The sequence below is a fragment of the Ursus arctos genome, unplaced genomic scaffold, assembly GCF_023065955.2.
Source record: "Ursus arctos isolate Adak ecotype North America unplaced genomic scaffold, UrsArc2.0 scaffold_67, whole genome shotgun sequence".
Taxonomy (NCBI): domain Eukaryota; kingdom Metazoa; phylum Chordata; class Mammalia; order Carnivora; family Ursidae; genus Ursus; species Ursus arctos.
Genome location: NW_026623086.1, coordinates 147,800 through 174,537, shown reverse-complemented (window position 1 = coordinate 174,537; position 26,738 = coordinate 147,800). Strand labels below are relative to the sequence as shown.

The following is a 26,738-nucleotide window of genomic DNA, read 5'->3' as shown; positions in this document are numbered from 1 at the left end:
TTGAATGGTGAAGAAATTCTGAATTTACTTATTTCTTTTACTGCTCTTGTTAGCTAAGAGTTATTAAGTGAGGGGCGCCTGGGTGGCACAGCGGTTAAGCGTCTGCCTTCGGCTCAGGGCGTGATCCCGGCATTACGGGATGGAGCCCCACATCAGGCTCCTCTGCTGGGAGCCTGCTTCTTCCTCTCCCACTACCCCTGCTTGTGTTCCCTCTCTCGCTGGCTGTCTCTCTCTGTCGAATAAATAAATAAAATCTTTAAAAAAAAAAAAAGAGTTATTAAGTGAGCCAGCTGTACAGGGCACTTATTGTATGTTGTGCTTTATTGAGCTGGAAGTTTGATTACTTCTTCCTGAACAGACAAAGCTGTTCTAATAGTTTCTCAGTTTTCATCAGATTTGAATATGAACTAGTGAAATCACTATTAAATATAAATTGACCCCTTAGGGAGTCATCAAAGACTTATTCTTTCTGAGACTGATATTTGGAAGTTGTAATAAGGCTAGTATAAAATGCCTTTTTTATTGACATATAATTGATAATGTAACATTGTGTTACGTTTAAGGCGTACAACATGTTCGTTTGACGCATGTATCATTGTAATGCTACCACCATGGCACCTAATATCCTATCTTTTTTACGGTGAGTACACTTAAGATCTAGTCTCTCAGCAATTTTCAAGTATATAATCTAGTACTACGAACTATAACCACAGTGCTGAGCGTTAGCGCCCCAGAACCTTTTCGTCCTGTAACTGGAAGTTTGTACCCTTTGGCCAACATCTCCTCAGTTCCCCCAGCCGCTGGTAGCCTCTGGGTTTCCATGAGTTCAGCTCTTTAAGATTCCACACATAAGAGATACCATACAGAATATCTTTCTTGATTTAACTCACTCAGCTTCATGCTCTCAAGGTCGATCCATGTTGTCTCAAATGGCTGGATTACCTTCTTTCTCGTGGCTAAATATCCATCTCTCTCTTTCTCTCTCTCTCTCTCTCTCACACACACACACACACCCCTTTATCCATTCATCTATTGATATTTAGATTGTTTGCAGCCTTTGTATGTTCCATAACAAAGCTTAATTCATCGTTACTTTCATAAAATCAAATGGTGTTATCTTACATTTAGACTATAGCTTATTTTCACAAATAACACAAACTTGTTTAAGTTCCCAGAATATGTATCTTTTTTTTTTTTTTTAAGATTTTATTTATTTGAGAGAGAGAACACAAGCGGGGAAGGGCAGAGGGAGAGGGAGAAGCAGGATCCCCACTGAGCAGGAATCCCAACGGGGACTCGATCCCAGGACCCTGGGATCACAACCTGAGCTGAAGGCAGACGCTTAACCAACTGAGCCACCCAGGCGCCCCCTCCCAGAATATGTATCTTAATGTGGATTGCATTCTATTGTTATCTTTCCTTCTTGTTAACAAGCAGCTCTATGAAAACAGGGACAGGTTTTTATGTTTATCCCCAGCCTTTACCACTGATTGTGGAAGTTTTAAAAATAATTACTATGCTTATTTAATAATTTTTAATTGCTTAATTTTTAGAGCTAGAAGACGCTCTAACCTATAAGCCACTGCTTTTTAAAATCTGTATTCCAAAGTCCTAGAGTACCGAGGGTCTTGCACTGAAATGAGGTGGATAAGAAGTGAATAGTTGCACACCACCTGAACAGAGAGAGTTGTGTGTTTACCTTACTCCCAGGCACTGTGCCAGGATCAGAGTGGAGGACTGTGTCCTTCCTGGACACGCAGGACTGCTGCTCACCCGGGACAGTGCTGCTGCTTCCTCCTCTTCGGTCCTGAGCACCACTGATTCCACGCTAGCTGAAGAAGAAAAGTGTATCCCTAAACCCGCTCTCTCTCTCTAATGACTTCGCTAACAGAAGCTTTATCTAAGAAGGCTCACGGGTTCAATGAAGTGGACCTCCAATATCAACTTGACATCTCTTGAGGGCAGCAAGCTGTCTGCAAAGACGAACTTTGGAGACGACTTATCCTTTCACTGGAAAGGTCTGCCTTACCCTTCCTATACTGCAGTAAACTCATTTAGAAAATTCTCACAAGCCTTCTTCAGATATTAAAATGCTGGGCATAGAGTAGTTACTCACTGTTTGTATTCTTCCAGCCTAACGCTGTTTATTATTAAAGATTAATATCTCTGAGACGCCTGACTCATTTTTATTACTTTTCAGGCAGTTTTGTACAACGACAGATCTGTTCTAGAAAATCATCATGCGGCATCAGCTTGGAATCTGTATCTCTCTCGCCCAGAATACAACTTCCTTCTTAATCTTGATCATGTGGAATTCAAGCGCTTTCGTTTTTTAGTCATTGAAGCAATCCTTGCCACAGATCTTAAAAAGCATTTTGATTTCCTTGCTGAATTCAACGCCAAGGTTTGTGATACAATGTACTGTCTGGTTTCAGTGGTGGAAATCATTATTGTATTACTGATAAGTTTTTTATAATGTTAAGTGAGAATTAATACTACTCATAAAGTCATAATATCTGATGTGAGACAATATATCTGTCAATATTTTTGAAATAACTCTTACTATAACATGTCCTAAACATACTCTCTCTTGCTACCTTTCCTTTCTGACACATAGTCTTATAACTTTCTTTCGCATGGTGATAAGCCAATTCATGACGTCAAAAGCTTTTAGGGGCAGATTGGAGAAAGTTGTGCAGGGTGCCAAGTAAGCTATCTTAGGAAATTAAAGATGTGTTTCTCAGAAGCCAGTTATGCTTCCCTCAGTCACCTGTTAGTCCCTTCTTTCTATCAGCGTTGAACTGGCTGGTGTGGGAGAGAAGTGCCCTCCACTCTTCCACTTGAGAATAATGCACTCATCGGACGACTACCTGGGATCTCCCTCAATGTGCAGTCGTGCCAGCAAAGAATAAGGAGAGAACAGGTGGAAATCCCTGCCGTCAGGAATTCACACTCAGTAGGGAATGGGGAACCCCTGCCCTGAGGCGATAGGGGTACTCATTGGAATGTGTTCTATCCCTCAGACATCGGGGGGTGGGAAAATGTAGAGAACCACTGCATTACGGATTACTGACGGAAGGATGCTCCCTCTTTGGCTGGCAGGAAGCTGTTGTTTCCCTGATGACATTTGTGACGTATAGGAAAGGTGTACCTTCAGGGGAGAGGAACTGATAACAAAGGAATCCTAGATTTAACCTTCTAGGCAGAGACCCTGTCTGTGGCTGTCATGATATTAATAAAATACTTCTAAAAATCAGTGAGAGATCCATATGCCTTTAAAATTATTTTATAGTTGTGTGGCTCTGTTAACTTCTACTTAATAATAAAATTCATTTAAGCGCTTCAGTCAGGGTAATAGAAGTTTTCACAGGTAAAGGATCACCTAGTCCAGTACTTTTGACTCTGGGTTCCTCAGAGGTTTCTCTTCTGTAGTCTCTCAGGAAAATGCCATATGAGTGGGGCTCTAGGGCCCCTGCATGGTTTCAATCAAAAAAGCTCTCCTTGTGTTTTCTATAGTGGTGGTCTACATAAATTCTCCTTTGACAAAAGGGTTTGGTGTTCCAAAAAAACTGCCTTCAAACCAAAGTTCAAAAGCCACTGCTCTGGCCCATTTACTTCATTTTTTTACAAGAGAAAATTTGAGTTTTTGAAAGGCAGAGTAATATGCCAAATTAGTGATGATAATTACATTTAAATAACAGTGTTAGCATTTAGTATTTACTATGAACAAAACATTTTTCGTTTATTAATCCTCATGGTAATATGGCTAGATTGGTACTACTTTTCCTGTTGTATAGATGAAGACAGATTCAAGGAGATTAAGTAATTTTTCCAGTATTACACAATGAATAAATCATTGAGTCAGGATTTGAAACCATAAGGATCAGCGTTTAAGACTTGTGTTCTTTCAACTATATCATATTTTCCTTTCACAGCTGAAGCCAACTTCTCTGTAGATCCTAAGTGTTCTTTTTGAAGTAGAATTAGTTAGAATTCATAAGTGATTTATTGATGTTTTGCATATACATATAATTATGTTAACATATGTTATATGTACACACGTTACAATTTTCTGTGGTAATCACAGATATTGAAACTCCTGGTTTGTTATGTTTTTATGGTGCTCTGCTTCCAGTGAAACAAAATTATAATGACACTTCAAAGGGAAACTTAACCCATATTCCTTCCTATAATTTAGAGAGGAAACAGTTTTAAGATGATTTGGTTAAAAAAACAAAACTGTGCCCTCGGAACCTAAAATAATTGTTTTTCCAAAATAGGCCAACGATGTAAATAGTAATGGTATAGAATGGAGCAATGAGAACGATCGCCTCTTAGTATGCCAAGTGTGCATTAAACTGGCAGACATCAATGGCCCAGCGAAAGTTCGGGACTTGCATTTGAAATGGACAGAAGGCATTGTCAATGAATTTTATGAGCAGGTAAGTTGAAACGTGAGATGGGCGGGATTTTTGAGAGCTGCCATCTGAAGACATTGGTCTTTGGGATTTGGATAGCTACATTAAATGTGTGAAGTCTGGTTACTTTGACCAGAAACAGTTAGAAATTGTAGAACTTGCACTGGTCTTAGTATTTTCTCAGCTCTTTTTTGCTGATAAAATTTAAAAAATAGCTTATTGCCTATCTGACACGGGTCGAATGTCCCTTGAGGCTAGAGGTAAGGCTAGGCTACATCATGATTCCAGGTCTCTTTTAAAACCCTGAGCGCCTCTAACTTAGGATAGTTTATTTCCAGATGAGGTGGTTTTTAATCGATCCAGGGCATACTTAGATTATATTTAAAGAATAGCAACCCATTTTCAACTCTGCTGTAGAAAGACTGCCTGACTGCCTTAGAAATAGCAACTGGGTGGAAGTCTTGGCAGAGGGTAAGGTATTTGAGGGCTAGAAATGGGGAGAGAGGAGGTATTTCATGGTTTTTAAGGATTCAGAGATAAAAACATGCTCTTACAGGTTTTAAAATCTTTCAGATAACACTCCTGTAATTGAACTCGTTTGTATGCCCAACACGCAGCAAAGCCGGTCACCGAGATGCTGTGTGCATCAGAGAGTTTATTGGAGAGGCAGCCACACTAGGAAGGGCAGGCCTCCGATTTGCCTCCTCAAAGTGGGAGAGTCGGGACTACGTAAAGGCAGATGAAAAGGGTGTGGGTAAAAGGGAGAGGAGCTGTGTGATTTCAAAATCAAGCGAAGGAGGTTAGGAAGTGTCGGGAGGGGTTGAAGTCATTTCGTTGTCTACACCTGCGTGGGTCTGCCGCGTGTATTTTCATGTCAGTGAATGACCCCTGACCAGAAAAAATGGCATCCTTAGCATGATGGGAGTTGGGGGAGGGGGGTTAGGCCCTTCTACATTAAAAGCTTATCCATTGGACACTTGTCCGTGCTCAGAGAAGGTCGGTGGTCCTGACCGGTTCTGGCTGGTTTCTTGGTAAAGCCTGAAGTCTCTGCCAAACGACTAACTCAGCATTTTGCCGTCATGATGTCAGGCAGGGTCATCTATAGCAGCACGGTGGCAAGCTGCATTCCAGGAAAGAGCAGAGTTGGGTACAAAGTTTCGGTGGCACTTATGAGTCCCGTTAACCCTTTGGTTACTGGTTTCACTACCACGTTGCAGAATCTGTCATTTTTTGGGTCCAATTCTGAAGCTCCCTACAACGTAGAAGCATATGGATTTCCCCACAGGCCAGCATTTCATTTTCTCCCAAATACCGAACACGTCTTCTTTACTTTGGAATTGCATTCCTTGGGAATCCTTGTTGCCCGTGATAGTCAGGCAAGATCAAGAGGTCTTCGAAATGAGGCCTTCGAGACCGTTTTCTTACCCCGAGTAGCTGCTCCAGCAGGGGTGATGAATTTGACCCCTAAACCGTGTGTACTTATCTGTTATACCGTGTTACGCCCAAACGGTATGGAATAGTGACTGTGCAGTGTCTCTCGGCCATCTTAGCTGAACATCCTACCCAAGGCTCACTCCGCTATTGACAAGTTACAAAATGCTATATGGTGAAAAAACCGCGGGAATACCTAAGTGTTCCGAGATTAATGTTTTACTATTTTGATACATTTGAACTAAATTATATATAATTTGGAGATCTAAAGGGTTATAAATATTTACCTAGAGATTACAATATAGTATTTGCAAATTACCATCTCCATTCTCAAAGATAATTGAAGCTGATCTCAGGCTTCAGTTCGTATTTGCAAAAGAATTTTACACTAAGGAAAATGCCATCTTGATATTATCTGTGCAGAGGTAATAAAGTAGTAGTATATGCCGATTTAAGACTCACAAATTCACTTAGACCCAGTTTATAATTAAAGTTGGAATCAATGCTTGAGGTTGAATCCTGGGTTCTCTTCTTTACCAGCAATGTGACCTTAGGTAAGTTACTTGACCTCTCTGTGCCTCAGTTTCTTCATTGATAAAATAGGAATATTTAATCGTACCTACCTCATAAGGTTGCTGTGAGGAGTAGGTGAACTAATAAAGTTCTTAGAGCAGTTCCTGACACATAAGTGCTCATTAAAGTTCAGCTATTATAATTCTAGATCACTAAAAAATATTATTTCAGACAGTTTTACTTAATCTAAGTATTTGTATGTTAAAGGAAAAAAAGGTCCTCTGACGCCCCATCAGAGTGGTCACGAGGGTTAAAGGTACTGATCTGTATGGAAGGCCTGGTCCGTCTTCATCAGCGCTATCCAGTCTCTCAGTCTGCTCGCGCTGTCATCCGGCATCTGCAGATGTGGCTGCACAGTTCTAATCTTGCCCAACTTTTTATTTATTAATTATCCTGTCTTTACACCCCTATAGTCATGTGAGTGCCATGGGCTTAGAAAAGCCAAATTCCTATTAAAAAAAAAAAAAAGCCTGGGGCGCCTGGGTGGCACAGTGGTTAAGCCTCTGCCTTCGGCTCAGGGCGTGATCCCGGCGTTCTGGGATCGAGCCCCACATCAGGCTCCTCCGCTAGGAGCCTGCTTCTTCCTCTCCCACTCCCCCTGCTTGTGTTCCCTCTCTTGCTGGCTGTCTCTATCTCTGTCGAATAAATAAATAAAATCTTTAAAAAAAAAAAAAGCCAAACTTATAAAATTGTAGAATCCTGTGGATAAACCCAACTGAGATTTTTTTCCTGGTTTTTTTTTTTTTTTTGTAAACAATGGTTTTTTTGGTCACAGAAAGTAAAAATCATAGCTTTTTAATCATGGGCCAGTCACTAGCACAGTTTCCGGTTCTTTCCCTAGGACAGTGTTGCCTCATCAGAGACGCTGCTTGCCCACAGTTTATACATTCTGGAGTTTATTCCTTCCCCACCAGTTCAGATGCCAGCAACGAAAATGTCAGTAGTACCCTTTGGGGAGCGCTCAGCACTGGGCTCGGTACCGGAGCTAATACTGCTTTTCCTCCTCACAGCAGCCTCGTAAAGTAGGTTGTTAAGATTCTACACATGAAATGGGCATAGAGCTTGCTCAACACCGCACAGGCAGCAGGTGGCAAAAGCAGGGTTCGGAAACCACATCTGTCCCCTCAGACTGCGCTGTCCGGAGCCCTGGAGACCACGGGGGAGGGTGTCAGAGGGCAGGCGGTGGAGCAGCGGACCACGCCCCTCACCTCAGCCACTCCTGCCTCTGCTCCCGCTGTTAGAAACGGGTAGGGGGTTGAAAGGCATTTGCAAAATTCAACTCTGGGCATTTAAGGTACAACACTAGCTTTCCTGATCCCATCTCCCCCCAGGAGAAAGAGACATAAAATTTTTCAGGTTGTTAGATTTGTTGATTTTTTTTTTTTTTAGTGTATATTTTTCTTGTTCACTGAACATCAATCATCCTGGTTGGTGGGGTGTGAAAATAAAGTCTTGCTTAGGATTTTTCAAATATTGGAGAAATTCTTACCGTTGAAATGACAGAGTAATTAGACACTTCTTTGTGAAAATTATTTTGATGTAGACTATGCCTGTTAAAAAATCTCAAGATAATTTTAACAGCAAAGCTCAGTGGTTATTCTTTCAACAGTTCAAAATGTACTTTTCTTCTTAAAATGATCAGGGAGATGAAGAAGCAAACCTCGGTTTACCCATCAGTCCCTTCATGGATCGTTCTTCGCCTCAACTAGCAAAACTCCAAGAATCTTTCATCACCCATATCGTGGGGCCCCTGTGTAATTCCTACGACGCTGCGGGCTTGCTGCCGGGTCAGTGGATAGAAGCCGAAGACGATGAGGACACGGAGAGCTGTTCCGGTGAAGATGGTGATGAATTAGATACCGATGATGAAGAAATAGAAGACAATCTAAATCCTAGTAAGAGTAGAGGGATGCTGTGTTTTCTTAAATGGATAGTTGCAGTTAATAACATTAAATTTGGATCTTTGTTTTTTGGGGGGTGTGTATGTGTTTAGGGAGAGAGAGAATCCCAAGTGGGGCTCGATCTCACAACCCTGAGATCCTGGCCTGAGCTAAAATCAAGAGTCGGACGCTTAACCGACTGAGCCACCCGGACGCCCGTGGATCTTGGTTTTTAAGATACGGATCCAGTAGTTGTATGTTGAGTAACTACTCTCTGAATGTTCAGCTCGAATAGTCTCTTGAGTAACCCCCGAGGGCCGGGGAACGTGCTAGCGCGGCCCCCGTGGTCTTGGTTAAAGTAGCGTCTCCTCGGGGCCAGTCCACTTCAGGAGGCTCTGCTTCTGCACGCGCCGTAGGGCTGTCACCGTGTCGGAGTCTGTGAGGTGAGGAGGTGCGAGGGGCTGGCGCTGCCCCACCTGCTCACCTGCCCTTCCTAACGACTGGGAAGATGGATGCCAATAGTGGGGAGAAGAGGAAACGTATCTTCTGTAGCTTCTCAGGGGAGAAGCAAGTTTTGTGTTATTATGGATTTGGACTGCCAAACTGTAGGGACGTAGTTTCTGTAGAAAGCAGTGAATATAAATGGAAAAAGAAGTGTCACCGTTGTAGCCGTGACCGAAGTCCGTTGTTTGCTCTTTAAAGATCTGAAGTTACACCTAGCATCCCAAGCATGCTGTAAACGAGAACAGGTACCATGATTAGGAAGACCCGCCCCCACGTCCGGTTGTACCAGGACTAGCGTAAGGAAGAGTAGTCTTCTGCCACCACCGTCTGAGCATCGTCCTGGACAAGCTGACTGGCTTCCAGAAATTGCTTATATTCACTGAAACCTAGATAAGAGTGTTTAATTCAATACTTAAATCCTAAAAAGGTGGTTTAACTTCACATTGCTATTTGTCCTTCAGAATTTTAGGACCATCCTCCTCTCTCACCCCACCCAGTCTCCCCTAATCCCCTTCTCTGCTTCATTTTCATCCAGTAACAACTTAACATCGTCTCGTGTTTCGCTTACCTAGGTCTTTCCCTTAGAACAGGAGCGCCATAGTGCAGAGATTATTTCTATCTTACTGTTTATGACTGCAACCCCAGCGCCTTAGGTAAGTGCCTGGAAAAAACAGGCACTCGGATATTTAGTGACTGAAGGAATTGTATTGCTATGATTATAAGTATTGCTTTTACATTTCGCAGAACCCCAGAGGAGGAAAGGCAGACGGCGGATATTTTGTCAGCTAATGCAGCACCTCACGGAAAACCACAAGACATGGAAGGAGATCATAGAGGAAGAAGAGAAATGTAAAGCTGATGGGAATAAACTGCAGGTGGAAAATCCTTCCTTACCTCAAGCAGATGACATTCAGGTCATCGAAGAAGCAGATGAAGAGGAGGAGAGACAGTTTGAATAGAAGAGAAGGCCTATCGAAGAAGCCCCGAGGGCTGCGCCCGGGGTCAGAAAACACCGCCTGGCGCTCGGTGGGCAGACCCGCAGCGGGCCGTTCCTGCGGGGACAGGCCCGGCTACCGAGAGGCTGCTCGCCGTGCCGGCGGCTCCCGCTGCTGTGCGCGCTCGCCGCACGGGCTACGCAGGTGTCCTTAGAGCGCGGCTTCCGTTGACTCATGTGGCGAAGCGCTGCTTGAGGCCTTCGCCGGTATCCCAGCACTCTGTCGTAATCATGCTTTGCCGGGTAGTAAACTCTTCTTTCTCGTGAGCGGTAGCTAGAACTAAAAATTCAAGTGACTTCAGTTTCCAAAGTGGCCGGAACTTTTTGCTTTCATGGAAACAGGATTCATATTGTTGTTTTTTTTTTTTTTTCTTTCCCCCAATTTGTATTTTAGGTCTTTGAACATTTTGGTGGGAGGGGGTAGGGCGGGGGAGTCTGTGCCTATCTAAAAAGGAATCCAGTGTTGCCTTTCAGAGGGGTCTGTTCAGTGCAAGACACTGTTCGGTGCTCTGCTCCCAGCTGGGTTTATCCGTGAAAGACCGAGTGACCTTTGTTAAATATAACAGAATCCAGGTGCATCGATTTCTGATGCTTCTTACTGTTGTGTGTTACCTACTATGTGTGTTCGATTCCCGCTCAGAGTACTCAGGTTTGCCCGGGACATCAGAAGTCTGAATTCCAGTCTTACTGACTTAATTCCACGGCTGAGTTTCTGAAGCTGTTCGGGTGTAACAATGAAGCGACTTTCTTCTTCAGTCAAAACTGTTCTTACTACTGTTGCTCAGGATTCGTATTTTTAAACATTTACTTAATATAAACGCAGATTTGTCAGAAGAAAAAAGGTTAACATCTTTAGGACAATTTATGAGATGAGCATTATTCTTTCTTAGATAAATCTGAGTCTAATCAAAAGAAATAGTAGGAGCTCCAAAAGCCACAGCGAATAATTGGAATATGTGCTTATGTCCGGATCCGTATGTTAGGTGTCCTGAGTTTAGTCACTGGAAAACTGATGCTCATCTTTGTGGATTTCCTGCTGCCTTGAGACTACATGACAGAAGTGACCTAGGACTACTCAGTACTGCTACAGCCCAACTGTGAGTCTAATTCCTTTAAAAAAATGGTGGGAATACTTAATTGTGAAGAAAATGGACCATATTTACAATGTTCACGAACTCCTAAGGTACAGATGGGTACCTGAGTCGTGAAAGATTTTTGATGATCTAAAGAGCAGCCTAAATGATAACAGGATGGAAGACTAATCTTTTTTTTTTTTTTTTTTTCTCCTGGAGACCATATTTTGGATCTGTATGGCTTTTGTAGACAGTAAAACCATTAATTTTCCAAGATGATTCCTTTTAAGTATGATGTCAGGCAATTTCTTACCTACCTAAATATTTGGCATATCTCGGAGATATTAAAGATCTATGGAAGTGTTGGAAGTTTTGATCCTGTATAATATTGAATGAATCACCGAGCTTTATTTATTAGACATGTTGAGTGCAAAGTTCCTTCCTGTCACTTTTGCTACCACTGCCACATAATTTGTAACCTGGTCGCACATTACTAAGTAATAAAATTTTAACTAATTTATTGAGTTTGCACTTAAAATGTATATATCCTGTGCTCTTATTTCCTTGGTACACATTTTGCATCCTGCGTAAGTATATTTCTGCTATTGCAAAGTCCATGTGTATAAATTCACATGTGTTCATATGCCTAATGAGACTCAGATTTCCTTTCTACTTTATTAAAATTTTGTATTGGGGTTAATGTATATATTTTCTCAAAAGAAATATTTTTATTAAAAATACTATTACCGAGAACTCATTTTTAAATAATTTAACTTTTAAATTTAACCTTTGCTAAATAATTGACATATTAAAATAGACCAAAGAAACACTAAGAAGTATCCTTGCTGAAACAAATTCATAAACTTTAAGAAATGAATGTGACTATATTAAATATATACAGTGCTATTAAATGCAGTCTTACTTGAAAAGTTGCCATAAGGGGCGCCTGGGAGGCTCAGTCGGTTAAGCTTTGTCTGCCTTCGGCTCAGGTCATGATCTCAGGGTCCTGGGGTCGAGTCCCACACCGGGCTCCCTGCTCTTGGGGAGCCTGTTTCTCCCTCTGCCTGCTGCTGCCCCTGCTTGTGTGCGCGTGCTCTCTGACAGCTAAAATCTTAAAAAAAAAAAAAAAAAGAGAGAGAGAGAGAAATTGCCATGAGGCATATTACGTATTCTATTTTGGTTACTACTGAATCAGGTTAATTTTATTATAATATTGTTTTAACTCACTGGTCTTAGAAATAATTTTGTAGTGCTGTATCTGTGTGCTTACCCATACATTCTTTTTCCATATAAAACAAACTACTTTTTAAAGTTATTTCCTGATTTGAAGGCTATTTCCTGCTATTCTTTGGTGCTGTTGGTCTTTTCTTTTTTTATAAGAATCCTGTAAACTCTAGCATTGCTGAGGTCAAACATTTCCTCTCTCTAGATTGCATCTCATAGGAAGGAACTTCACAAAAGAGACGAATAAAGCCAGCCCTGGTTTATTCTAGTTGCCAGGCTACTCTGAGCAGCTCTAGAGAGTGGGCGGGGATGGCGACTGGCCTGTGGAGCCCGGATGAACAGCTTCCCAGAAGCAAGAATTAGGATTTACCTTGGAGGTAGCTGCTTGTGGAGAGATTAACTGTGTGTAGAGGCCAGGACAAGAGCGCAACACCCTTGGAGGAGCGGAAGGAGGTTGAGGGTGGCTGGAAGGCAGTGGTGGAGAGAGGGCGGCTAATGAAGGCCTTGGTGAAGCATGACGTGCCATTTAAACTTTATTCCCTCGAGGAAATGGGGAACTGAAAAAGTTTTAATCTGGAAGAGTGACCTGATTGATTACATTTTATGAAGATCATTCAAATAACATACTATGTCAAATAGAAGAATAAGATGAGACATGGGGAGGTCTCCCTGATCTGGACATGGAAAGATTATAGGAGAACAGAGAAGTGAGTAGACTGGAGATCGGAGATGGAGAATCAGTCTGCCCTGGCGATTAACTGGATATGGTAGTCAGAAGACCACAGGGACTTTGAGATTTCTGCTCCGGGCGGCCGGGTCCATGTCATTCTCTGCAAGCGGGTATACCAGAGAAGGGGCAGACGGTGGATGTGGTGGAGGGGCAGGGGTATGTGTATATCCTATTGGCTCGCTTTTTCTGGAGAACTTCGATGAAAGTCACCAAACCCAAGAAAACAAGCCTGAAGGAGAAGCGCAGAACTCAGGAGCAGCTTTAGATCACCCAACGCCTGCGGAGGCTGCCTTGCCTCATCAAAACAATGTAAAATAAGCATGCACGAAACGTTTAAGGAAATGAGATACAGAGTGACAAAACATGAACAAGCAGTTAGAAATTTAAAAATCACCAGGTACAAGGGCGCCTGGCTGGCTCAGTTGGTGGAACATTTGCCTTCATCTCGGGGTCGTGAGTTCAAGCCCCATGTTGGGCATGGAACTTGGGCGGGGGGGGGGGAGATTCACCAGGTACAAAGAGCCATAAGACTGATGGCAAACTTGTCAGTACCAACAGTGGAAGCCAGAGGTCACTACAACATTAACTGCTAAGTGCTGGGGGGGGAAGCCAATTACAGTTAGTCACCAAGACTACCAAAAGTGAGGGTAAAATAAAGAGACATTTTCAGATAAACACTGATCTTTTCCCATCAATAGACTTAACCTATGAAATTTTTAGAGCAGTGCTTCTAAAGCTTGCTGTAATATACATATAAATCACTTGTGATCTGGTTAAAATGCACATTCTGGGGGGTGGGAGGATGGGGTAGCCCGGTGAAGGGTAGTAAGGAGGGCACGTATTGCATGCACACTGGGTGTTACATGCAAACAATGAATCATGGAGCACTACGTCAAAAACTAATATGTACTGTGTGGTGACTAACATCACATAATACTTAATTTTAAAAAATGGGCAGAAAGTCAACAGGAATTCCATAAAAGCAGAAATGGCTCATAAAAATTTAAAAAATGCATATTCTGATCTAGTAAATTCGTAGTGGACCTCAGGAGTCTGTATTTCTTAAAAGTAGTTTCCTGATATTTTTTTAAAAAGTTCTCAGGTGGTGTAATGTTGATGCTACTGGTCTGTTGACCACACTTAAGAGTAGCAAGATTCTCAAGTGTATACTTCAGAAAAGAAGAAAAAGGACCCACAGGGAAGACAGGCAATGCAAGAAGGAAAAGTAAACATTAATAAACCATATATTAGGTAAGTCTTAAATCATTCATCATTTATATGAACGAAAATATTACTTTGTGGCCTTAAAATCCCGGATAACAACATGTCAATCAAGAGATAAAAGGTCTTATATAGTTTCAAAATGGAAATTAAGATATTAACTTTAGACTTTGTTAAATCAGGAAAAATGCTAGAGTTAAGGGAAACTACTAACATTTTAAAAAGTATATAACTTCTGGGGCACCTGGGTGGCTCAGTCGTTAAGTGTCTGCCTTCAGCTCAGGGCGTGATCCCAGTGTTCTGGGATCGAGCCCCTGGGAGCCTGCTTCTTCCTCTCCCACTCCCCCTGCTTGTGTTCCCTCTCTCGCTGGCTGTCTCTGTCTCTGTCAAATAAATAAATAAAATCTTAAAAAAAATAAAAAAAATAAATAAAAAGTACATAACTTCTAAACTGGTAGTGGTAGGGAAGTAAAAAAACCTGAATTGATAAAAATGTCATAAATGAGAAAAGAGGAACAGGACAAATAGGGGGAAAAAAACAAGGTAGGAACTAATTTTAAAATATCAATACCCACCAGAGATGTAAATAATCACTATTTTGGAGCAGCACATTGAATCTATCAGGATTTTTAAGCAAGCATTTAGGTAGCACTTACAACATTGTTCTCAGTGATTTGTGATTTGATGTCAATTTATATTATCACCACCCTTTTAAGGTTGATATTGTATTATTATCTCTGTTTTGCAAAGGATATTTACCAGGTACATAAAATACATGTACTTACTTAATGAAATAGTCTCAAAGATGCGTAAGTCAAAAGTTGGCAGAACTACAGAGAAAAATTGTCATGTCTACAACCTGTATGGGAGATGTAACACAATAAGTTAAACAGACCAAAACTTAATAAAAATATAAGACAGCACAGTGAACAGTCTTATTAGACATATACACAACATAAAACCCAACAATTAAAGATTTTTGTCCTTAAAAAATCCAAGAACACTTATAAAACTTGACCACACACTTGTGTATAAAGCAAGTCCCAATAAATTTCGAGAATATGTATCATACAAACCATGTTCTCTGACCACAAGTCCATTAGGCTTCAGTTATTTTTTGTTACTTACTTCTGTGTATGCTTGATAGATAAAGAAATTGCTCCTAAACTCCAGGCTAAATAAAGAAATCATAATGGGCATTTAAACATAAGTAGAGGTGAACAACTAGAAAACCTGTACTACCTTCCAAAAATTAAGATGTAGTGAAAATGGCACTTGAAGAGAAACTTAGGGCATCAGAGGTTAATATTAGGAAAAAAGGCTGATAAGCTGGATCCTTAGCTCATTAAGTTAGACAAACAGAATGTAGGTACAGTACATTCACAAAACGAAGGATAAAAATCATATCTCAAGAGAACAGAAAAAACGTTTGATAAAATTCACCATGTTTATGATAAAATCTCTCAACAAAGTGGGTAACGGAAGAAACATAATAAAGACCTTATATGGACAAGCCCACAGCTAACCTTCTAAAATAAAAACCAGACAAAGGTGCCTACACTTACCACTTTCATTCAACATGGCGTTGGAAGTCCTAGCCAGAGCACTCAAATAAAAGCTTCCAGTTTGGAAGGAAGACGTAAAATAGTCTCTATTGGCAGAGGACATGATATTATACGCATATAGAAAACCCTTAAGACGTCACCAAAAAACAAACAAAAAACAAAAACAACCCACAAAAACCTGTTAGAATAAACAAATTCAGTAAAGTTGGTGTGTACAAAATAAAAAATTGTTGCATTTCTATAAACCAATGAAATACCTGAGAAATTAAGAATCCCATTTATAATTTCAAAGAGAAAATACATAAAAATACAACTAGGAAGGTGGACAACATAGGAGCACCCGGGTGGCACGTCGATTAAGCGACTGACTCTTGGTTTCAGGTCTGGTCATGATCTCAGTCTTGTGAGATCGAGCCTGGTGACCGGTTCCGTGCTTAGCACAGAGACCACTTGGATTCTTTCTCCCTCTCCCGCACCCCTCCATGCTTGCGCACATGCTCTCTAAAATAAATAACGCCTTGGGGCGCCTGGGTGGCTCAGTCAGTTAAGCATCTGCCTTTGGCTCAGGTCATGGTCCCAGGGTCCTGGAATGGAGCCCTGTATCGGGCTCCATGCTTACCAGGGAGTCGGCTTCTCCCTCTCCCTGCTGCTCTCCCCGCTTGTGCTTGGTCTCTTTCAAATAATAATAAAAAAAAAAGTCTACATCAAAAACTAAAGATGTATTATATGTTGGCTAATTGAACATAATAAAAAGTCTTTAAAAAAAACAACATACGCACTAAAAAAAGTAACACATTGAAGAAAATTGAATAAATGCAAAATTCAGTGCTCATGGTTGAAAGAATATTGTTAAAACGTACAGACCACCAAAAACAATCTACAGATTCAGCGCAATCCCTACCAAATTCCAGTGGCATTTTTAAGATTGAGAGAGATATAATTGACAAACTTGTATGGAACCACAAGACATAGCCAAAGAAATCATTAAGAAAAAAGCAAAACTAGGGGTGCCTGAGTGGCTCAGTTAGGCATCCATCCACCTCTTGATTTCGGCTCAGGTCATGATCTTGGGGTTGTGCGATCGAGCCCCACATTGGGCTCTGCACTCGGCGAGGAGTCTGCTGTTCTCTGTCTTTCTCTGCCCCTACTCCTGCTTATGCTCACTCTCAATAAATAAATCTTAAAAAAAAAAAAAAGCAAAATTGAAGATAACATGCTTCCTGATTTTAACCTATATTATAAAGTTATAGTTATCAAACAGAATAGTCATGAGATAAAAACAGACATGGATACAAGAACGAGAGGAGAGAGCCCAGAAATAAATCCACAAATAGGGTCAATATATGAGAAAGAAGCCAAGGATATACAATGCTAAAAGAACAGTCTTTTCAAGAAATGGTGCTGGGAAACTGGGCAGCTGCACGTAAAAGAATGAAACTGGACCACTTTCTCACGCCATGTACAGAATAACCTCAACAGGGATTACATGTGAGACCTACACGTGAGACACGAAACCATAAAACGCAAAGAAAACAGGCAGTTAGCTCCTGGACACTGATGTTGGCATTGATTTTTTTGATAGGTCACCACGAGCAACAACAAACAACTGGGACTACATCAAGCTGAAAAGCCGCAGTGAGGGAAGCCAGCAGCAAAACAAAAAGGCAACTCGCCGAGTGGGAGAAGATATGTGTAAAGGCCTATCTCCTAAGGGGTTAAGATCCAAAACACACGAAGCACTCCCACACCCCCACAGCGAACCACGCACCACAACAACCAGAGCCCGCTCCGATTCTACAACTGGGCAGAGGCTCTGAACGGACCTTCTCCAGAGAGGAGACACAGATGGCAAGAGGCACATGGAAAGGTGCTCGACACCCAGTCAGGGAAGCGCAAATCAAAACCGCAGGGAGTGGTCACCCCCACCTGTCAGCTCCTGTCTGTCTGAGAGTAACCACTCCTACAAGTGCTGGCGGGAAAGGAGAGAAAAGGGCATTCTTTAAAAAAGATTTACTGTGACTCTTGGGTGGCTCAGTTGGTTGAGTGGCTGTCTTTGGCTCAGGTCATGATCCCAGTATCCTGGAATCAAGTCTCGCACTGGGCTCCTTGCTCAGCAGGAGCCTGCTTCTCCCTCTGTCTGCTGCTCCCCCTGCTTGTGCTCTCTGGCGAATAAATAAAATCTTAAAAGAAAAAAAAAAAGGTTTTATTTGTCAGAGAGAGGGGGAGCTGCGGGTTCCCTGCTGAGCAAGGGGCTCAATGCAAAACTCAATCCCAGGACCCTGGGATCATGACCGGAGCCAAAGGCAGACGCTTAACCGACTGAGCCACCCAGGCGTCCCAGAAAAGGGAACGCTGGTGTGCTGTTGGTGGGAAAGTAAACTGGCACGGCCACTATGACAAACATATGAAAGTTGTCCCCAAAATAAAAAGAACTACCGTAAGATCCCACAAGTCCACTTCTGGGTATTTATCCAAAGGAAACAAAAACACTAACTCAAAAAGGTACATACACCCCTCAGTTCACCATTCTTTGCAATAGTCAAGACATAGAAGCAACCTAAGTGTCTGCTGATGGATGAAGAAAGAAAGAAAATGTGGCATAGATGTCCAACAGAATATTATTCAGCCATAAAAAAGGAAGAAATCTTGCCATTTGTGAAAACACGGATGGACCTTGAGGTCCTTAAGCTAACTAAGTGAAATAAGTCAGAAAGAAAAACACCATACAATCTCACATTTTCAATCTAAAAACAAAACAAATGAACAAAAATAAAAACAGATCCATAAATACAGATATTAAACTGATGGTTGCCGGAGGAGAGGTTTGGAAGGATGGGTGAAGTAGGTGAGGGGCATCAGTAGGTATGAACTTCCAGTTATAAAATATATCAGTCACGCGGATGTGAAGTGTGGCTCGGAATACTGTCAATAACAATGTAATAACATCGTATGGTACAGAAGGTAAACACCGTGGTAAGGGTTCCCAATATTTACATGTTGAATCACTGTGTGGTATGCTTGAAACAAGTATAATATTGTATATCAACGATATTTCAATTAAAAAATAAACATGTTAGCCAATTAAAAAAGAAAAAAGATTATCTCAAGAGATAAATAATTCATCCTTTTATCATTTAAGGGGAAAAAAAGAAGTGAAAGAAGGAAGGATGGAGGGTAGGAAGGGGGAAAAAGACAAACCTAGAAGAGAAGCAAACTGAAGTTCTAGGGGCATGAAGAAAAACTACAGTAAAGGTCATATTAATGGTGAAATGTCATTCCCTTAAAAAGCTAAGCATGCTCACTATCGTCACTTTCATCAACATTGTCCTAGAGCTTCTAACCTTAGTAAGAAAAACCACCATAATAATTGGAAAAGAAGACATAAAACTGTCATCATTTATAAATGGTATCATTGTTTAAGAGAAAATCCCAAGAATTGAGAAACAGGATTTTTTCAAATTAATTGAAAGTTTAGAATTTTGTCATGTGCTATCAGTGTACAAATTTCTACCGCATTTTTATAGAACAGTCTCAAATCCTGCTGTTACCAATTTCAGTTTGGAAACAGTCCCCAAGCTTAGGGTCTTAGACTTGTTTTAATTCTCTTGAACAAGCTTCACCTGGTCAAAATTCCCATTGGGGTTTCCCAGATTTTTTAGGGAAAGATTTTAATGAGAATATTCACAGTTAATTTCATCGGGAAAACAATTAAGTGGGTATCTGTCTGCTGCAGTTTTATCTTTATTTTCCCTTAACAGCTGTCTCAGTATTACCAGCCTGAATGAAGACACAGAAGATTAATAAAGATATGAAAATCCACCATTAAGTTGATGAAGTTTAAGAAGAAAAAACATGATTCCTTGCATTTAAACTCAAATAATTGCTCTTAGTAAAGGATAAATGAAGGGCTGGTTTAATAAGACCACTACTAATAAAAGCACTGGGAGCTGTTGTTAATTACCTGTTGTTGTTGTTTTTCTGGTTAAAAAAAAAAAAAAAAAGACAAACGGGCGGTTCTTAAACTCCGTTCCTCAAAATACAGTGTCCGCATCCACTCCATTCTGAACTAGATGATAGGTTTAAAAAACCAAAACCCCAAAACACTGGTAAGTAAAAGAGGTCCAGAGAAGGGGGATAAGGATCAAATAATATAAAGAATCTAGAATATTTTGCCTGTAGAAGCAGATTCACAGTGGGACGCAAGTGAGAGCTTTCTTCAGATGTTTTAAGTGGAGGTCACATATTTAAATACCTACGAGACCAGATAGAAATTACAAACTAATGATGTGGACTTGGTGCAGTAAATATGGATATAGCATGTAAAAAGCCGCAACTAAAGTATACTTGATTTTTGCCATTCGAAATGCCAGTCCAGCTTTGATAGAACTTCATTTTTAAAGACAAGGTTAAAAATACAGATTTTTAGGGGCACCTGGGTGGCGCAGTCCTTAAGCAGCTGCCTTCAGCTCAGGGCGTGATCCTCGCGTTATGGGATCGAGCCCCACATCAGGCTCCTCCGCTATGAGCCTGCTTCTTCCTCTCCCACTCCCCCTGCTTGTGTTCCATCTCTCGCTGTCTGTCTCTGTCGAATAAATAAATAAAAAATCTTAAAAAAAAATACAGATTTTTATGAGAAGTCTCAATTTTTAAGTGTTAAATTTTATTTTAAAATTAAACCTAAAATTTCTAGCACCAATTCCAATGTGGAATGTGGTTTTCTCACATTACCACCAAGTAATGAATTCTCCAACACCAGCTGAGTGTCCTACAATTCAACTCAACTTCGACACTATTTACCCAGACATAGCATCACATTCCACAAGGTAAGGGCTGAGTCCCACAAGACTGTCCTCTGCTTCAGACGCCATTCACTGACTGACCCACTGACTACAGATTGGAGGTTCCCACAGCCCCCTCTTTGGGTTCCATTAATTTGCTAGAGTTCTTCACCAAACTTAAAAAAAAATCCATCTACTCACAAGTTACCAGTTTATTACAGAGGATATTATAGGATACAAACCAACAGCCAGATGAAGAAATACAGAAGGTAAGTTCCCCAACAACGGAGCTTCTGTCCTTACGGAGTTTTAGACCCAGCACAACACCGCATGAAGCATTCTGATTCCCCAACTGGGAAGCTCTCCAAACCCCTTCCTTCTGGGATTTTATGGAGGCTTTATTCCACAGGTGTAGCTAATTAAATCATTTACCATTGGTGATTGATACAACCTCCAACCCTGTCCCCTCCCCGGAAATCAGGGGGTGGGACTGAAAGTTCCAACCCTTTGATCATGATTGGTTCTCCTGACAACCAGTCCTCACAGTAAGGCATTACGCCGACGTCACCTCCTTTACATAAACCCTGCTGGGGTGGAAAGGAGCTTGTTATGAATAACAAGAAACCCATTACACCTTTATGGCTCTGAAGGGTTTATTTAGAAACCGAAGAGGAGAGATCAAACAGTATAGTAAAAGATGCTCTCTTTGCTCTTATCGCTCAGGAAATTCCAAGGGGTTTGGGAGCTGTAAGCCAGGAACTATGAATGAGGCCCAAATATATATTAGAAATGTATTTTCATTGCATGAATGGCCAGATATATTTCTTATAGATCTCAACATTGCTGACCTTGTATTCATCATTACTACATACAACATTTGAAAAATATTCAGTATTCTTCATTCAGTATACAGGCTCCTCTGCTTCAGAAGATAATTTATAAATGAAATGTTTTCACATTAAAAGTGAGTACAATGGGGGGAGCCTGAGCGACTCGGTCTGTTGAGCATCTAACTCTTGATTTCAGCTCAGGTCATGATCTTGGGGTCCTGAGACTAAATCCACTAAATCTATCCAGCTTCCTGAGTTGGGCTCAGTGTGGAATCTCCTTGTCCCTCTCCCACTGCCCGTGCCCCAGTAGCACTCTCTCTCAAATGAATAAAATCTTTTAAAAAATGAGTACAATGGGTAAAAATTGATGTTTTTGTGCAATATACATGGGAGCATACAGAAATACATGCAGCAAAATAAGACGCTCTGAACACCCCATGCAGCAAACCTTGCTGTCTACCCAGAAGCTCTCACATGCCTCTTCCCCACCTCAGTCCCCTCTTCTCCCTGCTGAAGACACTCACCTGACTTCTCTTTGTTTGAAATGCCTTTCACCTTTTGGAGTGAAGCTTATCAAGGCGGAGTGTCATATTCCTAATTATTTTCTTGCAGCATGTAAAGATACCATGCCTTTGTCTTCTGGATTGGCACTGCTTCTATTATGAAGTTAGCGATCAGTTTTATTGTTGCTTTGAAGTGATGTTTTTCTTCTTTCTATTTACTGTGTATGGTGTTCATAGGGCTTCTTAAATCTCTGGCTTAAACTTTTTTATCAGTTTTGGAAAATTCTTAGCCATTACATTTTCAAGTATTACTTCTGTCCCATGCTTTCTCTTCTCCCCCTCCAGGTTTTCAAGTTCATAAATGTTAGATATTATTATATCCCTTTCATCACTTACACTTTTTTCATTTTCCATCCTTTATCTCTGTGTTTAATTCTAGGCCGTTTCTTCACTATATTGCAGTCCACTACTAAATCTATCCACTAAGTTCTTATAATTTAGCTAATTTATGGTTCAGTTTTGGAATTTCTATTTTATAATTTTTAATTCCCTGATGAATTTTTCAATCTTAAACATGTTAGGTTTCCTAGAAGCAGAGCCTGAGCTAGGGAATCCTGTGCAACTGATTTATTGAGGGAAAGCTTCTGAGAGGAGCAGAATAAGGCATGGGAAGAAGCCCGACATTGATGTGGCTGAAATCCTCAGCCTGATCCCATAGGATAGTTCTGAAGCACCAATAGCATCACAGAGTTGTGCTCTTTGAGGCAAATCTCAGTACTCCTGGATTAGTGAGTTACTGCCTTCTGGGACAGGGATGGGGGCGTGAGTTCAGGCTAACCTCCTAGGGAATTCCAGGAGAGAGGACCTCATCAATTGTGGACTATTCTTCTGGGAAAGAGTATGAGCAGCTTACACTTGGGGGTACGAGTAGGGGCATAGGTGGAGTGAGTGAATCCACCCAATAAATACATCATGGTAGAGGACTAGGAGTGGGGCGCCTGGGTGCCTCGGTCAGTTGAGCGTCTGCCTTCGGCTCAGGTCAGGATCCTGGGGTCCTGGGATCAAGTCCCATATCGGGGGCTCCCTGCTCTGTGGGGGGCCTGCTTCTCCCTTTCCCTTTGCCTGCAGCTCTCCCTGCTTGTGTGCTGTCAAATAAATAAAATCTTAAAAAAAAAAAAAAAGGACTCAGAGTGTCCACTACAAATGTATTAAGCATATTTGTTGTAAAGTTAGCAGTTAATAATTCTATTATCTGGATCTGTTAAAGGTCTTTCTGTTGTCTGTTGTTTCTTTTGATTTGTCATTATCTTGTCTCCTTACATGCTAGTTATCATTGACTGCCAACAATGTATATGAAAAAATTGAAGAAATATTTAAGGCCTAGGATTTTTATCCTCCTCCAGAGAGGATTTGTTTGCCTCTGGCAGGATGCTGGGATTAGGATTATTAATCTTGAATCACCTTCGTCCCACCAGGGACTGAAACAAATCAAAGCTGGTGGTCACTTTCAATGTAGCCCATTTTTTCACTCTTACTCTGAGAGTATAGCTTTTTAGGTCCCTTGGTAGGCTATATTTATTCTCCAAGTGTTTGGCCCCCAGCTCTGTGAATCCATCAAAACCTGTGCTTAACTTCTTAGCCTGTGAGTTACCTCCCCCAGATTGGTTCACAACTCAAGGAGAAAATGAGTGTGACAGTCCAAGCTCACGTCTCCAGATTTCCTCTTTTGTTTAGACCTTGGCCACAGAATTCTTCATTACCTTGTTGTTGTGAGCTTACTTGTATTCCCCCAAATCCATGTGTTGAAGTCTTAACCCCCCAATTGGAGACAGGGCCTGTAAAGAGACAATTAAGTTAAAATGAGGCTATGATGGAGGCCCTAACCAGATCTGATGGGTGTCTGCATAACAACGTTGGTTATATGTGTGATTTACACATATATATTTCTTCACATCTCTGTTCATGAGTGAGATTGGCTTATAATTTCCCTGTCTTTAAATAGACATGAATTTGGTATCAAAGCTATTCTAGCATGGAAAAAAAAAATCATTTGGGGGGTGTGCCTTTTCCTATTCTCTAGAAGTATTTGTATGATTGTTGTTAGAATTCACTGGTGAATTCATTTACACATAGAATTTTCTTTGTAGACATTTAAAAAAATAATGCATTGTTTCTTTATTACAGCACTGTTTAAATTTTCCATTACTGTTCCTGTCAGTTTTGGAAAGTTGAAAAAGAGCTTCTCCTAAGACAGTGTTTAGTTGCATATTAAAATCACTTGGGACCTTTGAAAATAACCATGCCTAATTTCTGTCCTTAGACTAAGCTTCCAATTTAATCTGGGTATTAATACTTTGTAAAAAAAAAAAAAAAAAGAAGAAGATGAATTTTAATTTTCAAGAATACCTTTGTTTTTTGTGGTTTCAATTCTATCCATTTATATTTATATATTCACTATGTGTTTGTTTTATATATATAACAAATACAATTACTGATAATCAAAAACTTAAGTAATCAAAGATGGACACAGTAAAATGTCTTACTTCCACCCCATCCTCATCTACCCTTTTCTCTCAGTTTCCTAGGAATGACCATTTTCATTAGTTTGTATTAATCCAGCTACTGCTTTTTATTCAAATACAAGTGCATACGTGCACACACACACACTTTTATTCTCCACTTCATACAAAAAGGGGACATATTTTATACATCGTTCTTTGTATTCATTAGCCAATGCTAAGAAATCACCCCAAAATATACTGGTAATAATCATCTATTGTAGTTTTTGTGAGTCAGGAAATGGCCGCGTGAGCAGTTCTGGCTCAGGGTCTCTCCCAAGATCACAGTCAGATGCTTGCTGGGTCTGTAGTCATCTGAAGGTCTGAGGAGGATCTGTTTCCAAGGTGGCTCACTCACATGGTGGGCGAGCCGATCCCGGCAACTGATGCTCCCATCAGTTTCTCCGTATGTGGGCCTCTCCACCGGAGTCCTTGAGCGTCCTTATGACATGGTGGCCAGCTCCCCACAGAATGAGAGCTCAGAGACCAAGGCGAAAAACTGCAGTGCCTTTCTTTAGGCAAGCCTTGGAAGTCACACAGTCACTTTCGTCACATCCTATTGGTTACATGCACCAGCCCCGATTCACAAAGCTCTGTTGTTACTAGGTGGGGATCATTTCTACATAGTGATATGGAGCGATCACCAGGACAAATCCTGTCAAACAAAACAAAACAAGGCAGGCCAACATACGGAATGTGGACCCAGTCTCCAAAAATGTATGTCTTACTTTATAGCGTCTGGATTTTGAGTTGTAATTAGAAAGGCTTTCTCCTTCCAAAGTTAAAGAAGGATTCATCCGTGTTTTCTAGCATTTTTATGGCTTTTATAAATTTAAACTTTTAAGTCATTTATAGTATATCAAGGCACAGGCTATGAAATACGAATCCAAATTTTTAGCTGTTTCCAAATCACTAGAGAGTACTCTCAATATCAATACCATTTATTTAAAAGTCCATCTGGGGCGCCTGCGTGGCTCAGGTGGTTAAGCGTCTGCCTTCGGCCCAGGTCATGATCGCAGGGTCCCGGGATCAAGCCCCATGTCGGGCTTCCTGCTCAGTGAGGAGTCTCCTTCTCCTTCTCCCTCTCCCTCTGCCCTTCCCCCTCGCTCATGCTCTCTCTCAAACAAAACTCTCAAAAAATAAAAATAAAAAAAAATTAGAAGTCCATCTTTGTTTCACTGACTTGACTTTTTAAATGTAGATTATTCTTTGTTATTTTTCTATTTATCTATTCATATCATTATTATGCTATTTTATTTAAAAATTATTTTAAAGATTTCATTTTTAAGTAATTTCTACATCCAACATGGGCTCAAACTCACAACTCTGAGATCAAGAACCCATGCTCTACTGACTAAGCCAGCCACGCACCTCTATTAATAGCTATCTTATACTAGGAAGATCGGTAGGGGAAGAAAGGGATAAAGAAAGGGGGGTAATCAGAAGGGGGAATGAAGCATGAGAGACTATGGACTATGACAAACAAACTGAGGGCCTCAGAGGGGAAGGGGGTGGGGGAATGGAATAGACCGGTGATGGGTAGTAAGGAGGGCACGTATTGCATGGTGCACTGGGTGTTACACGCAACTAATGAATCATCGAACTTTACATACGGAAACTGGGGATGTACTGTATGGTGACTGACATAATATAATAAAAAAACATTAAAAAAAATTTAAAAAAAATAGCTATCTTATTATTCAAACTTTATACTAGAAACAGGTCTATTAAAAAAACAAAACACCTGACCACATTAAACGTATACATTAACCTATGGAGAACCAACGACTTTATGTTGTCTTTTTACCCAAGAATATAGCGTCTACACATTTGCACAAGTCCTCTTTCAAGAGTGTTATGTTTTTCGACTCATCTTTTACATATTCTTGTTATATTTATTGCTATTTCATTTTTATCAATATTGAAAAATGGTACTTTCTCTTTCATACATCTAATGGTTGCTGGACATATAATAGCTATTGATGTTTTTGTATTTTAATTTTATATCATTACTTTATTGAATTATCTATTTATTCTCACGGATTCTATGGGATATAGTTATACCATCTGCAAATAGAAATACTTTCATTCTGTTTTCCCCAATTCTTTCAATCTAATGTTCTCTAATTGTGTTAGCTAATACAATGTGAAAACAGTAGTGATGATAGTGGACTCATTTTCTTGTTAACGTTAAAGGAAGGTCTCCAATATTCCCACACCAGATTTGGAATGTGCATATATACTTTACATACATATATTCGCAAATATACATATCCTTTTTAAATAGGTGTACATATGTATATATTCATTCCACGATTTGTATTTTACTGAGTGCTGAATTTTATCAAATGACTTTCCAGCATCTATGAAGATATCCACTTCAATTCTTTGTATATGATTAATAATATTGCCAAATGTTGAACCATTCCTATGTTCCAAGAGTAAACTCTATTTGA

General features: G+C 40.6%; 1 protein-coding gene across 1 annotated transcript in view; it reads left to right on the top strand.

Moving 5' to 3' along the window:
• Window positions 1-11,411, top strand: part of LOC130542977 (cGMP-inhibited 3',5'-cyclic phosphodiesterase 3B-like) — a gene marked incomplete at its 5' end in the record, with an annotated part of 28,718 nt that extends 17,307 nt beyond the window's left edge. Inside the window, 4 exons of the mRNA XM_057308222.1 lie at window positions 2,201-2,404; window positions 4,281-4,442; window positions 8,065-8,317; window positions 9,551-11,411. Coding sequence (XP_057164205.1) covers window positions 2,201-2,404; window positions 4,281-4,442; window positions 8,065-8,317; window positions 9,551-9,765 — 834 coding nt within the window. The remainder of the gene's footprint in view (window positions 1-2,200; window positions 2,405-4,280; window positions 4,443-8,064; window positions 8,318-9,550) is intronic.
• Between the last annotated feature and the right edge of the window lie 15,327 nt (window positions 11,412-26,738).